The sequence below is a fragment of the Macaca thibetana genome, chromosome 1, assembly GCF_024542745.1.
Source record: "Macaca thibetana thibetana isolate TM-01 chromosome 1, ASM2454274v1, whole genome shotgun sequence".
Classification (NCBI taxonomy): Eukaryota; Metazoa; Chordata; class Mammalia; order Primates; family Cercopithecidae; genus Macaca; species Macaca thibetana.
Genome location: NC_065578.1, coordinates 205,886,579 through 205,901,553, shown reverse-complemented (window position 1 = coordinate 205,901,553; position 14,975 = coordinate 205,886,579). Strand labels below are relative to the sequence as shown.

The 14,975-nt window shown below is 39.8% G+C and overlaps 1 protein-coding gene across 1 annotated transcript in view; it reads left to right on the top strand.

Annotated features, from left to right (window-relative positions):
* Window positions 1-14,975, top strand: part of TARBP1 (TAR (HIV-1) RNA binding protein 1) — an 85,363-nt gene that overhangs the window by 48,008 nt on the left and 22,380 nt on the right. The window contains exons 16-22 of the mRNA XM_050769729.1: window positions 184-445; window positions 536-724; window positions 2,124-2,314; window positions 2,502-2,573; window positions 4,090-4,210; window positions 9,050-9,160; window positions 11,594-11,743. Coding sequence (XP_050625686.1) covers window positions 184-445; window positions 536-724; window positions 2,124-2,314; window positions 2,502-2,573; window positions 4,090-4,210; window positions 9,050-9,160; window positions 11,594-11,743 — 1,096 coding nt within the window. The remainder of the gene's footprint in view (window positions 1-183; window positions 446-535; window positions 725-2,123; window positions 2,315-2,501; window positions 2,574-4,089; window positions 4,211-9,049; window positions 9,161-11,593; window positions 11,744-14,975) is intronic.

Genomic DNA, 14,975 nt, shown 5'->3' with positions numbered 1-14,975 from the left:
CTACTTTCAGAGGAGTTAGAAAATTAAGGTTTATGTGGTTTCCTTAGTTATCGGTAGGTAGGCTGTTTGATAATGACCATTTATATCTGTATACCCCCGCTTTAGAAGGATAGTGTGCTACGTGCAAAAGACGTGGAGGCAAGTTGGGGAAGTATGGCCTAGTAACTTTATTTTTTATTTCAGTGTTTTAGAAGAATCGTCATCTTCCCAAGGATGGGGAAAAATAGTTGCACAATATATTCATGATCAATGGGTGTGCCTCTCTTTCCTGTTGAAAAAATATCACACCCTTATACCAAGCACAGGGAGTGAAATTCTGGAACCATTTCTGCCTGCCGTTCAGATGCCAATCAGGACTTTGCAGTCTGCACTAGAAGCCCTCACAGTTCTTTCTTCTGATCAAGTTTTACCAGTGTTCCATTGCTTGAAAGTGTTGGTTCCCAAGGTAAGATAGAGTGAAACATGAGTTGAAGAGGAACTATAGGAGTGGTGATCAAAGTTTCTAAAATAAGTATGTATTTTTTTTTCCTACCAGCTTCTGACCTCCTCTGAATCACTCTGCATGGAGTCTTTTGACATGGCTTGGAAAATTATATCTTCTTTAAGCAACACTCAGCTGATATTCTGGCCTAATTTAAAAGCTTTTGTTCAGTTTGTTTTTGATAACAAAGTTCTTACCATTGCTGCCAAAATCAAGGGCCAGGCATATTTCAAAATAAAAGAGGTAACTACCTTTCTTTTCTTTTTGCTTTTCTTTTCACGTGTGTGAGCTTCAGCACATGAAGAACATGAGAGTTATATTCTCAGATTTGTGGTTCTTTATTCCTTCAGTCAAAAATATTTTTGAACCTTCTTAAATATCAAGAGTAAGAATGAGAATATCTGACAGATGTAGAAGAGAAGGTACAAAACGGTAGCCTGGAGCCACATCTGCCTCAGAAATGGTTTGTTTGGTTCATACAGTGTTTAAAATTTTGATTACCTGGCAACATTTAATTGTTGGGAAATCTGGCCAGGCATGGTGGCTCATGCCTGTGATCCCACCACTTTGAGAGGCTGAGGTGGGCGGATCACCTGAGGTCAGGAGTTCGAGACCAGCCTGGCCAACATGGCAAAACCCTGTCTTTACTAAAAATACAAAAATTAGCCAGGTGTGGTGGTGCATGCCTGTAATCCCAGCTACTCAGGAGGCTGAGGCAGGAGAATTGCTTGAACCCAGGAGGTGGAGGTTGCAGTGAGCTGAGATCACGCCACTGCACTGGGCAACTAAGCAAGACTCCGTCTCGAAAAAAAAAAGAGTTGGGAAATCTGTATGAAAAACTGGATTTCTTGGAAAATGAGATAATCTAGCAACACCGGTCATTCCTCCATGACAATGTAATTGATTGCTGGGTTGAGTAGGAGTTGGCATGCTCTTTCCACAATCAGTCTCATTTCACCCGGATACTTGAAGGCAAATGTCAGGTGCCATTTGTCATTGCACTTTGGCTCAGGTTTGTTTTTTTTGGTTTTTTTTTTTTTTTTTTTTTTTTTGGGGTGTGTGTGTGTGTGTGTAGAGAAATATTTTTCGGACTGTAACCCTTATCAAAAGGTCTTGCTAGTTTATGGAGGTATTTTCATTTGCAGCCACTGAGATAGGAACATACCAAGGTGGGATTCCACTGTAGCTCCTGATCCCCAGGGAAACAGGGAAAGTCAGATTCCATTATTTCTCTGCAGCCCTGTGCTGCCTTTCTTGATCCTTTTCTGCCCCACAGTACATACTTAGAGACGCTGGTCTTTGCTGCCTCAGCCCAAGGAAGGCCACTGGCAAAATGCAAACAAAGGAAGCCGAATGTGTGTGGGTGAGGTGTTTTTCCCCTTTGATTCTACTGCTTTGGGCAGTTGTTTCTCTTGAAGAGTTTGAATATCACTATCAGTAAAGTTTTATTTATTTTTATTATCAAGAGATGAAATAGCACTCTCTGATTATTGATCATCTTGCAAAGTTATTCTAACAGTAATGAATGTAACAGTTGTTAGACTATTCATGATTATGTTGACACTAAGTAACAGTTTTTAGCAGCACTGATTTTTTTTTAAACTAAATCAAAGGATAAAATGACCATTGTATTTTATTCCAGATTATGTACAAGATAATTGAAATGTCTGCTTTAAAGACTGGAGTCTTCAATACACTGATAAGTTACTGCTGTCAGTCTTGGATAGTGTCTGCTTCAAATGTGTCCCAAGGATCTTTATCAAGTGCTAAAAATTACAGCGAACTTATCCTTGAGGCTTGTATATTTGGAACTGTGTTTAGGCGTGATCAGAGGTAAAAGATGCTATTATTTCAGCTGGTCATAACTTGTATTAAGTGCCTACTTGGGTATAGAATTATGTCTTTGTTTTGAGGCCTTCAATTAGAAGAATATAAATTATTAGTTAACTTTAACCTTGGGGATTTAATTGTTTTTCTATTTAAAACCTGTTGTTCTTTATCAAATGTTTTTTATGGAAAGACTTGTTCAGGATGTGCAGACCTTCATAGAAAACCTTGGACATGACTGTGCGGCAAATATTGTTATGGAAAAGTAAGTATGGTAGATTTTCTCTGTCTTCACATAAATGAGATATTAAAAATTTAACATCATATGACAAACATTCTCTGTTTGCTAAATTTAATAAATGTTGCTAGTGACATCTAACGTATTAATAAGATGGGACGAGCCTTCAAAAGTATGATAGAAATTATAGTCCCTTGCTAATATATTGTCTTTACATCTTTCAGTATTCACTAGAATTTGATAAAACTTTAAAAGTGTGTAGTGCAGAGTCCAGCATAAACAAGGAAATGACTGTGGAGAGCGTAAAGCCCGTGTCTTTCTTCTGCGGGGATGGGATGATCATCAGCTTAGACACTTTATTCTCCAGTCCTTTTTTTGGCGTAAAGTTTAATATGAAATTAAAATTCACCGCTTAACAAGTTAGTATGTTACACACAAAAATAGAATTACTCTTGGAACAGACTAAAGTTTTTTAGTTTTTTAAAAACTCTTTATTGAGGTATGATTGACATGTAAAAAGCTGTACAGTTAATATGTGCAACTCGATGAGTGTGGGGATAGGCCCTAAAGTTTTGATTTCTGGGATAAGACTATTTTTATCTAACCACTGAATTAATTCTTTTGGAGCTTGTCAAGTAGCTTTTTTTCAAGTTTTATTTTTTCACATGGCTTTAAAAAATGTGTATGTGTGTTTATAAAGAAGATTAAAATAGCATTGTATCATTCACTCTAATTTTAGAGTTTAGGACATCAAATGATTATAATATTTAGCCATAAAGTATTTATTATTCTGAAAGTCCTAACTACGTTTTAAATCATCTGTCACTCCTCATTAAATATATACATTTTTTTCATTGTTTTTAGTTATTTTTTCTTGGCTGGCTTAGTGTGGCAATAAAAGTGACTTTTTCTAGTTGGTAGTTGCCAAATAATTCGATTAGGATTTCTACTAGACAGTTGCTTTGTTGTTAAATTAAAATATTTATTCACATTATAACAATTATCATGGAATGTGAACATACTAACAATTTCACTTAATTTATCTTTCCACATTTGGCTACTGAAAATGCCGGGCGTTGAGAGTGCACAGTGCTTCCCGAGTTTGCCCCTCAGTTGGAGAATGTGCACTGATAGTGCGTGGTAGAGACAGGCCATTGACGTGTTTGATGCGTATTCATGCCCCTGAGTGAATGGAGGTATCTGTGGTCCTCTTTAAGGGACAGGCTCATGAGCTGTGATCTGTTTTGTCCACAGATAAGGCACTATTGAGCGAGGTTCAGCAGCATGTGCATTGATTCTCCAGAAATCTGGATGGATTTGTGCTCATTCATACTTTCTGTATAGACCCTTCTTGTAATATATTCATTTGTTATCTTCTGTTATCTATTCTAAATTAAAAAGTATTGTCATTAAGTATGGACCTACTTAACTTTAGAAAACTTTTGAGAGGTTTTGATCATGTAATGATATTTGAAACTAATATTTGATGTTATCTTTCTGTTTTCAAAATGTATTAACAGAATTTATCATTCACTTTTTTTAGTACTAAGAGAGAAGACCATTATGTGAGAATTTGTGCCATCAAATTCCTGTGTTTATTAGATGGCTCCAATATGTCCCATAAGTTGTTTATGGAGGATCTTGCAATCAAGCTATTAGATAAAGTAAGTGTATTTTACTTTAAATTATCTTTGTTTTTAACAATCGGAGGTCAACATTTGCTCTTTATGTTGCTACAATATGTACTTCTAAATATCTTTTGTCAGGAGAAAACACAAAGTTTATGTTCTGTATTTTTAATTCAGTCTTGATTAGGTCACACTGTGGCTCACGCCTGTAATCCTAGCACTTTGGGAGGCCGAGGCAGCAGAATTGCTTGAGGCCACGAGTTGCGACCAGCTGGGGCAACATAGCGAGACCTTGTCTCTACAAAAAGAAAAAAGAAAAAATATCTTGGTTAGTAATTGTCCAACTCAAGTTTGGTTTTAGAGAACAATAGTGGTAATGTTTTTCCTGTACCATCTGTACTTTACTCTGTATTTTCCCGTGCCAGTCAAACCCGGTTATGTTTTTTGCTTGTTTGTTTGTTTTTTCTTTTTTTGAGATAGAGTCTTGCTCTGTCTTCCAGGCTGGAGTGCAATGGCATGATTTCGGATCTCGGCTCACTGCAGCCTCCACCTCCCAGGTTCAAGTGATTCTCCTGCCTCAGCCACCCGAGTAGCTGGGATTATAGGTGTGCCCACCACTCTGCCCGGCTAATTTTTTTTTTTTTTTTTTGAGACAGAGTTTCGCTCAGTGCCCAGGCTGGAGTGCAAAGGCATGATCTCGGCTCATTGCAACCTCTGCCTCCCGGGTTCAAGCGATTCTCTTGCCTCAGCCTCCCGAGTAGATGGGATTACAGGCATGCGCCACCACGCCCGGCTAATTTTGTATTTTTAGTAGAGATGGGGCTTCTCCATGTTGGTCAGGCTGGTCTCGAACTCCCGACCTCAGGTGATCCACCCGCCTTGGCCTCCCAAAGTGCTGGGATTACAGGCATGAGCCATGCACCTGGCCTAATTTTTGTATTTTTAGTAGAGACAGGGTTTCACCATATTGGCTAGGCTGGTCTCAAACTCCTGGCCTCAAGTGATACTCTTGCCTTGGCCTTCCAAAGTGCTGGGATTAGAGGTGTGAGCTACTGTGCTTGGCCCAGTTATGTTTTTAGTGCTATATTCATATGTTGCTTTCTGTAAGAAATGGAATGAAAAAGTAAAAACTGAGAAAATGGCCTCAAATGTTAGGAATTGATCGCTGTGATTTGAGAACCAGTGAAAGATTATCCCAGGATTTCCTTCCATTGTAATGTATTGTTATTTCTAGATCTGGGTGTGTGATGTTTGTCTAAGATCGATGAAAATTCCTTATTTATTCAGATAAAAACAATCCAGCTAGGTTGTTTTTGAGCCTGCTAAATCATTTCTAAATGAACATTATAGTGTCCGAAGAACAGGTTTAATAAATCTGGGGACAAGTTAAATAGGAAGGGGAAGAGTTGGGCATGGTGCTCTGTTCCCCATGTATGTTTAAATGACAGATACAGTTACCTTTCTGACCTTGGTGTGGACGTATGGATGACTACCAAACTCATACCAGTCCCTCTGTTAAAACAGGAGTGTTCATCGTACTTCTGTTTTTCTGAAGGTAGCACGTCAGCTTTATTATATAAAACCTTGGAAATAGTTTTTATGCAACAATTCCCTCTCTGTAGCATTGGAGTCGAGGAAGATGTCCCAGAGGAAATAGTATGTTACTGGTTTTCTAAAAGATGAGTAGAGTTTAAAGTGATGGGAGCTGGGTATGGGAATTCTATCAGAACAAAAATACATGTTATGTATTTAACTATTTAGATAGCGGGTCAGGGCTAGGCATGGTGGCTCATGCCTGTAATTCTAGCACTTTGGGAGGCCGAGGCAGGAGGATTGCTTGAGGTCAGTGGTTTGAAACCAGCCTGGGCAACACAGTGAGTGAGACTACCTCTCTAAGAAAAGAAAAAAAATTCAGAAAAAAAAGGTCTAAAAAGGTCAGGAAGGTCTAATCAGGTGACATTTGGGCTGAGCTCTGGATGAATTAATGAGGATGCCAGGAGGGGACACTGTCCGGAGACCAAGTGAGGAAAGGAAGTGCTGCATGGAGGACGAGGAGGCCACAGGCTGGCCATTGGCTTCAGCTGTCTCAGTCACCGCAACAAAGGCATTTCAGTGAAATGCTGGGATGAGAACCTGATAGAACCGGTTCAGAAGAAAATGGGAGTTGAGCGAGTGGAGACAGTGAGTATGGATTCTCTTAGGAGTTTACCCTAGAAAGGGTATAAGGGAAATAAAAGGAGTCGTTCCTGGAGCAGAACCTGGAGTTAAAGAGGGTCTTTTTAGAGATGGGAGATAATTAGAGCATGTTTCTATGTTGAAGGAAACGATCCAGTAGAGAGAGAAAAATGACAGTTAGGGAGAGGCCAGGAATAATCACACAGGCAAAATACTAGCCACTCGTACCCACTGGGATGGCTGCTAAGAAAACAAACTAAAAATGACGAGCATTGGTGAGGATGTAGCAAAACTGGAATCCTCATGCGTTGCTAATAGGAATACAAAACAGTGCAGCTGCTTTGGAAAACAGACTTGAAAAAGCAAAATGCTTGTCTAGCGCAGTCATTCTTAAAGTGTGGTCTCTGGATCAGCAGCGACAGCATCCCTGGGGAACTTGTTAGAAATACATATTCCTAGGCCCTGCCCCAGTCTACTGAATCAGAAGCTCTGGGGGTGGTGCCCAGCACTCTGTTTTTATGAGCCCTTGTGATTCTGGAGCTGATACAGTTTAAGAACTACTGGTCTAGCAATCATGAAGGCCCAGAAACAGCTGCAATGCATATTTTTAAATTTTTAATTTTTGTGGGTCTATAGTAGGTGTATATATTTATAGGGTATATGAGATATTTTGATATAGGCATACAATATGTAATAATTACATCAGGTAAATGAGATATCTGTCACCTCAAGCATTTATCCTTTATGTTACAAACAATCCAGTTATACTCTTAGTTATTTTAAAATGTACAATAACTTACTGTAGACTGTAGTCACCCTGTTGTACTATCAAATACTAGATCTTATTCATTCTACGTATATTTTTATGCTCATTAGCCATCCCACACCTTCCCCCTACCACCACTACCCCTTCCAGCCTCTGTGGCAACCATCGTTCTATTTTCTGTCTCCATGAGTTCAATTGTTTTATTTTTTAGCTGCCACAAATAAGTGAAAACATGCGAAGTTTGTCTTTTTGTGCCTGGCTTATTTCACTGAACATAATGACCTCCAGTTCCATCCATGTTGTTGCAGATGACAGGATCTCATTCTTTTTTATGACTGAATAGTACTCCATTGTGTGGAATACATATTTTTAATGTAGTCAGTTGTGGCTGGTGATTTTTAATTTCTTCAGTAGTACCCGGCCACGAGTTAAACAGACTAATAGAGAAAAGATATTCTGAGTAAAGGAGCACACTGAGTGGAACAAGTAGGACAGAAGATTTTGAGCTGAAAGGGAATTTTAGAATTCTCAACTTCTAGTTGAGGATGGTGACTTGGTGAGGTCCTAAGGGCAGCTTTCTTGACATGAAGATGCTTCTCCTGAATGCATGAGTGATCCACCCTACTGATTCCATTTTTAGTTGCATTGAGGTTGAGCAGTATATGAAACCTAAACACACCTATATCAGAAGAAAATTTCTTAACAGAAATTATATAGAGATTATAAGATTTTAAACATCATTGGGAGTCATTAAAATCTATATTAATTTAGCTATGGACATGAAACTTTATATACACTAAAATGCAGAGAATGAGATTATGGAAGAAGAAAGGTCAGAGAAGTTACAAAGTAGAAGAGGATCATCTACATTATGTGAAAATGGTTTTGGAGGTGGTGAATGACTTTTCACCTTTAAGACATTTGAGGATGTTGATATACTCTTCAGTGCCATCTTGCTTTATGGCCAAAGCACTAATAGTTATGGTAATAAAAGCAAATCTTGCAGCTGGCTGAATTTAGGTGGCACAAGCCATGAAAAGCCAGGGAGAGCTCTCTGCTACTACGAAAGGCTCAGTGCTGCCATTTTCTTGTGTCTAGAGACACATCATGCATAGAGATGCCTCGCACTGTCTCGTACTGGGGTGGCTTCTTTCTTAGTGGTGTTTGCATCAGATGTAGATACCAGTATTCCAAATGTGAATATCACACGGGGGCACAAGGTGAGATGTGCCTGTGAGGTACATGGCAATATATGGCAATATATATCAGTATATATCAGTCCAGTATCTCAATCTCTTCTCACCCCTGGAACCCATAGCTCCCAGTTTTTCGGCCCCTCTTCTAATTTTAAAAACACATAGCCAGGCGCCATGGCTCATGCCTGTAATCCCAGCACTTTGGGAGGCTGGGGCAGGTGAATCACCTGAGGTCAGGAGCTCGAGGCCAGCCTGGCCAACATGGTGAAACCCCATCTCTACTAAAAATACAAAAGTTAGCCGGGCGTGATGGAGGGTGCCTGTAATCCCAGCTACCTAGGAGGCTGAGGCAGGAGAATTGCTGGAACCTGGGAGGCAGAGGTTGCAGTGAGCTGAGATCACGCCATTGCACTCCAGCCTGGGCAACAGAATGAGACTCCATCTCAAAAAAGAGAAAAACCAAAAAAAACACGTACGTTAAACAAAAGCAACTAAGTTCAGTGTTTGAAGTGTTTTATTTAAAAATTTTTTTATTTTTCTTAATCATTCAGCCCAAAATGTCAATGTTTGAAATATTTTAAGGTGCAATTCTTTTTCTCATCCTCCTGCTTTTTGGGGGAACAAAAAGCCCCTGTACCTAATTTAAGCCTCTTACATTTCAAGTTGTCATTGATTTTTTTCATTAATCACCAATTCAATAGATAATTTAATATTGACTCCCTCCCTTCTCCTTTCCAGGATGAATTCGTGTCCAAGTCCAAAAAACGCTACTATGTGAATTCTCTACAGCACAGAGTGAAAAACCGCATATGGCAGACTCTGCTTGTTCTTTTCCCTAGACTTGATCAGGTATCAGATTTTTGTTATAGTTATACCTTTGAAGCATATGATTTCATGACTGAACCATTTTGCAGAAACTGTCATATACCGTTTTAAAATTGAAAAAGATAATGTTTAAAATTTATACTTCAGTTCTTCACATTGAAGTTATTCAAAAGTTTTTATTAACAGAGAGAATACCAAGGCAATTAGGTATTGCAGAAATAAGTTAGAAGTTGGTTTACATGGCCCCATTTAATATTTTTTCCCTTCGGTATTTTAATGTGACATTTTAACTGTTTAAATAAGTCTGATTTGCCATTTGATTAGAAAATGCAAATACTTAACTCCTAATTTTCTGTAGGTACGTTATTTTGGAGTGTTACTATTTTGGATTATCTGTACTGTAGAAACCAGACAAATTGTATTGTTTGGGATGGGAATAATGTTTCACATGGTGGGTTTCCTTGCCCTTAACTTCATGAATAGTGTGATGACATAAACCAGCTAAGGAAAAGGCCAAGTCTCTTACAACAAAGTATCTTTATCCAAAGTTATCTTTTCTCTTCCCTGAGGAGGCAAGAAACAGTTGAACGGACAATCTGATTTTTCTGACCATCTTTGCTTAATATTCCTGTTGAGAAAATAGATCATCATTATGAGAAAGTGATGGTATATGACTCATGCAGTTTTTAAAAACATTTTTCAATGCAAAAAAATCCTTCAGACATTAAAATTTCCTACTGTCCTCCCTACCTTCTTTTAAATGTGTGAGAGAATTAATATATATATATATATACACACTAGCCTCTTTCTTTACAATCTTATGAAGTCTTATATCTGTGAGAAACATTTCAGTAACAGTGTAAGTATGTAAGTATATTCAAATAAAACTATTTGGAATAATTTAAGAGGAAATAGCTAAAAGAATTGCTTCCAGGGAGTAGTTTTGCTGGATGTGGGGGGTGGGGAAGGTTGCTATTTTTCATCATAGGTCTTTTTGTATTATTTGATTTAAAGTACGTCATTAAACATAAGGATGCATTAAAAAAGGAAACATTTTAGAAATGCTCAACTAGATTACTGAGAACATGTTTTTCTTAGAATGGAGAGGGCCTCCTAGAGAGAAAGGTAATGTTGCGGAGGGTGAGGAAATGCCCGAGCATGCACACCTGCAAGGAGAAGGAAACCTAGCAGTCTGTTATGGAGCTCAGAGTTGTAAACTGTTATATCTTATGGTTTTGTTTAATCTTCATAATAGTCTTCCAAGGTAGGCCATACGTATTCTCATTTTGCCTCCAAGAGCACCGCAGTTGAGAGAGGTCAGATGTCCTGTGTGAGAGGTAACACAGCTAGTGGTGAATGATAGAGGTGGAATTCAAAATCAAGCCTAACTACAAAATACATGCTCTACTTTACTATCTCAGGGCTTCAGATGAGTCCTTCTGCTCTTTTTCTACCAAGTAGAAGTTCTTGTAAGATAGATTTTTCTTCTTTTGTACATAATACCTATTAACTTTTTTTTTTTTTTTTTTGAGACGGAGTCTCGCTCTGTCGCCCAGGCTGGAGTGCAGTGGCCGGATCTCAGCTCACTGCAAGCTCCGCCTCCCGGGTTTACCCATTCTCCTGGCTCAACCTCCCCAGTAGCTGGGCCTGCAGGCGCCCGCCACTCCGCCGGGCTAATTTTTTGTATTTTTATTAGAGACGGGGTTTCACTGTGTTAGCCAGGATCCATCTCCTGACCTGGTGATCCGTCTGCCTCGGCCTCCCAAAGTGCTGGGATTACAGATGTGAGCCACCGCGCCCAGCCCTACATATTACTTTTCTACGCTTATATAAGTAGGTATTGTTTTTCATCTGCTACTGAGATAGGTTCGGTCCCCCAGATAGAAACGCGGTTTTGAAGAGGAGAGGGTGGAAGGGGGAGGGATGATTTTGGAGCTCAGGGTCTTAGCCAGAGAACAGTGCAGTAGTTGTGGGGCCACACAGACCATGAGGGCAGGAGGACGAGGAGCCTGAACAGAGGGCTCAGTGGCCTGAGACCTGCCCCTCTGGGATGCTGTTTCCCACCTGCTGACTTCAGTCTCTGGACCATCCCTTATTACAAGTTTTAAGCCCTGGCATCTTGGCAGATCTTGATGTGAACCTGAATTCTTCCACTTACTAGGTATGTGACTTTGGGAAGGTTTTTCAGCTTTTCTGAGTCTTTTCCTTTCCCTGCAAAAATACAGGTGATGAATAATCTTCCTTATAGATAGAGCTGATGTCCAGGTAAATTATAAAGTACTGAATGAAGGTACTTCATCATTATATTTTAATCAGTAGTTTTTAGAGTCTTTGCTCAGAGAATTGTAGATTCAATAAATAACATGATAAAAACTTTAAGCTATTTTATTTTAAATGGAGACTATTTTTAAATTAAAATGAATAACTTACTGTTTAATTCTGAACTTTTTTTCTCAGAATTTCTTGAATGGAATTATTGACAGGATTTTCCAGGCTGGTTTCACCAACAATCAAGCATCCATAAAATATTTTATAGAATGGATTATTATATTGATTCTTCATAAATTCCCTCAGTTTCTTCCAAAGTTCTGGGATTGTTTTTCTTATGTAAGTAAAGAACATTTTAAATATTTTTTTAAACTAAGAAATGATTTTGACAGTGCTGGGGGATTTGTTTCACTTAAATAGTTGTTTTCGATTCTCAGTTGCGCTAATGTATTGACATCATAAGTTATGTTTTGCAAGATCTGAATTAATTCAGAAGACCGAAATCCCTGGCATTCATTTTGAGTATTTCATAGTTTTTATCTGAGAGTTGTTATATGCAACAAAATGAAGATGGAAAGGGCATTTGTCATTAAGAAGTAAGGGAAATAGGTGCCTTCTGTATTCTTATTTACCAAGCAGTGTCTTTGATCTTAGAAATATGAATGATGAGGAATTAATTGCATTCCTTAAAATTAAAAAAAAAAGGTTTTGGGAGATTTCAAACGTAATCAAAGTAGAAAGAATAGAAGTAATATCAGTTCATTTCCTTTTTTATTTCATCTGTACCCTCACATACTCCCCTAATTGCTTTCCAACATTTCTCATATATTGAAAATCATTTTTAAGGAATTGATACTAAAATTAGTGATAGAGTTTATCATTGCTGGCTTCCTGACAAATAGCAAATTGTTTGAGTTATCAGTTCTAAATCTTGAATGTTTTCTTTTGGTTCCCAAATTCACCTTTCCCTTTCATAATAGATGATCTTGTCTTCCACTTTGTGTGAAAATGGAGGTGCCTTCCTCAAAATATCTCTTTCTCCATTTCTTCCTATTTCAGGAGAGATATCCTTATTCTTTTTTTCACATCTATCCCCTGTGACCTATTTGTGTCTCCTTTGGGACCTCACCGAATTCTTCACGCTTGCTCTGTTGACTTTTCCTCCACCCAGCTCTCATCCAGTGTCTTCCTTTCTTTGCTGTTAAACTTCAATGTGTGATCTTTGCCTTCCTCAAATCACTGCGGTCCACTCCATTTTCAACAGTGATCATTCAGGGATTTCATCTGAGCTGCAGACAGCCTTTCTCTTTTCCTCCATACTCCCCGCTTTAATTTCACGCCTTCGCGTTGGTGGTGGCTTTCTTCACAGCTGATCCTCACACTGCGGTCAGCTTCATAATTCCCTTCCTGTTGTGCTGATAACTTCTCTATTTCTTTCACATGTTTCCTTCTCTCTCCCAACCCTTATGCTTGGTTTTATCTGAAGAGTTGCTGGGTAGCCCGTCCGCTTCTCTTTCTGTGCTCCCTTAGCATACTAAAGCCCATCTCTGCCGGTCCCTACTTCTCTAGCCACCTGCAGGGCCTTTCCATAATCACCAAACTTCACCCTGTGTTAAACTAAACTGGTAATAGCATCTGGCCCTAAAATTGGCTCCCCTTTCTGATGTCTTTCATTCTCCCAGTCTCCTAGCTTAAAACCTGGGTGTCTCCATAAGCAGCAGAAACAGCAGCCTCACAATAATCCCAAAAGACAGGTTGGGGTTTTTACCCTGATGAAGAAAACGACGATTAAGTCAGTCGTCACACCACTAAGAAATAACAATGCTTTGGCCAGGCGTGGCGGCTCATGCCTGTAATCCCAACTCTTTTAGAGACTGAGGCGGGAGAATTACTTGAGGTCAGGAGTTTGAGACCAGCCTGACCAACATGGTGAAAACCCGTCTCTACTAAAAATACACAAATTAGCCGGGGGGGGGGGGGTGGGTGCACGCCTGTGGTCTCAGCTACTCGGGAGGCTGAGGCAGGAGAATAGCTTGAACCCAGGGAGGCGGAGGTTGCAGTGAGCCGAGATGGCTCCACTGCACTCCAGATGGCATCAAAGTGAGACTCCGTCTCAAAATCTTCACCTCTTCCCATGCTCCTCTGGCTCATCTTCATGTTCCTATAATGAAGAAAGAGATTCTGTTACTTTTCCTTGAATTGATTTTTAGATCCATAGCCTTATTAATGTAGTTTGTTCATGTCAACTCTCAAATGGGTTAGCACCACCCCAGGAATTCTCACAAAGGGCAGGTTGGTTCTGGTGTACCCCCAAAACTTCCTGGGCTCCCGTCCACAGTAGTGCCAATTGTTACTTTTATTTGCTTAGCTCAGCCTCTCACTTGTCATTAGGCCTTGTATATTCTCTTCAAATCTGATTTTACCTGTGGACATGAGTCAGAGTTTTTGGTGTAGGCAAAGGAAGCTTTTGCTGACGGAATCAAAATGGGATTCAAAAAAGGTAGTGGGGAAGAGGGGAGTAGTAGGTAGCTTACAGAATGCCACGAAAGCTACAGAATCAGACCTGGAAAATTGGCAGGAACAGGGGAGGCTCAGTGGCTTCCAGAACTGCAGCCGCAGGCAGGCCAGAGAGAGCTGGTTCACTGGACACACGGTGCCTTCAGCAGGGCCTTGCCATAGCTAACTGTGTAGCTGCTGTCTCTGCTGCCTGCTGTGGAGGAGGGTTTTCTGTGAGCTCCACTCCTCTAAGTTGTAAGTTCTCAATTTAGAAATCAGAATTGGGGTCTTTGGAACCAGGTCAAGTGCCTTCTTGTTAGTGGCAAGGAGGCTGGGAAGACGAATATCTGGCATTTTTCAGTGTCCCCCAACACTCATAAGATGGAAGAATTCCCTAAACTTGGAAGGGGATTCAGGGTAGATATCAAAGAAAGGGGCAGTTGTCCTCTACACCCTTTTCTTCCTTTATTCAAAGCAAATTACCTTACCCTTTATTTTTTAGAGAAAATAACAGTTGCCACGTAGGAATATTTATATCTTCTCAAGAGCAATCAGACAAGTCTGCCTATGTCAGTATCCATCTGAGATTTCTTCCTTCCTTTTACTGTAAAGAAGTAGAATCTTCTCCAGTGCCAGAGTAATTCTTCCACTGGGTCTTTGGCCCTCTTCCTTCCTGTCGTCTTAGGCATTTGTTGCTATCAGCCTGTCTTCTATCCTCAGTCTCGCCTTAACCAAGTGGTCCCATTGGCTTTTCAACAGGCTCGAGTTGTATCCATTTTCTGTGGATATTTATACCGGCTGTTTTCTCGTCCCTCTCCTCTAATCACCCTGGCTCTCTGCTATTTCATTGTCAGACTTCCTAAAAGAGGTGCCTGTGTTCCAGAGTTTTATTATTTTTTAAAATTTACTTATTTTATTTACTTTTTTGAGACGGAGTCTCGCTCTGTCGCCCATGCTGGAGTGCAGTGGTGCGATCTCAGCTCACTGCAACCTCCGCCTCCCAGCTTTAAGCAATTCTCCTGCCTCAGCCTCCTGAGTAGCTGGGACTACAGGTGCTCGCCACCTCGCCTGACTA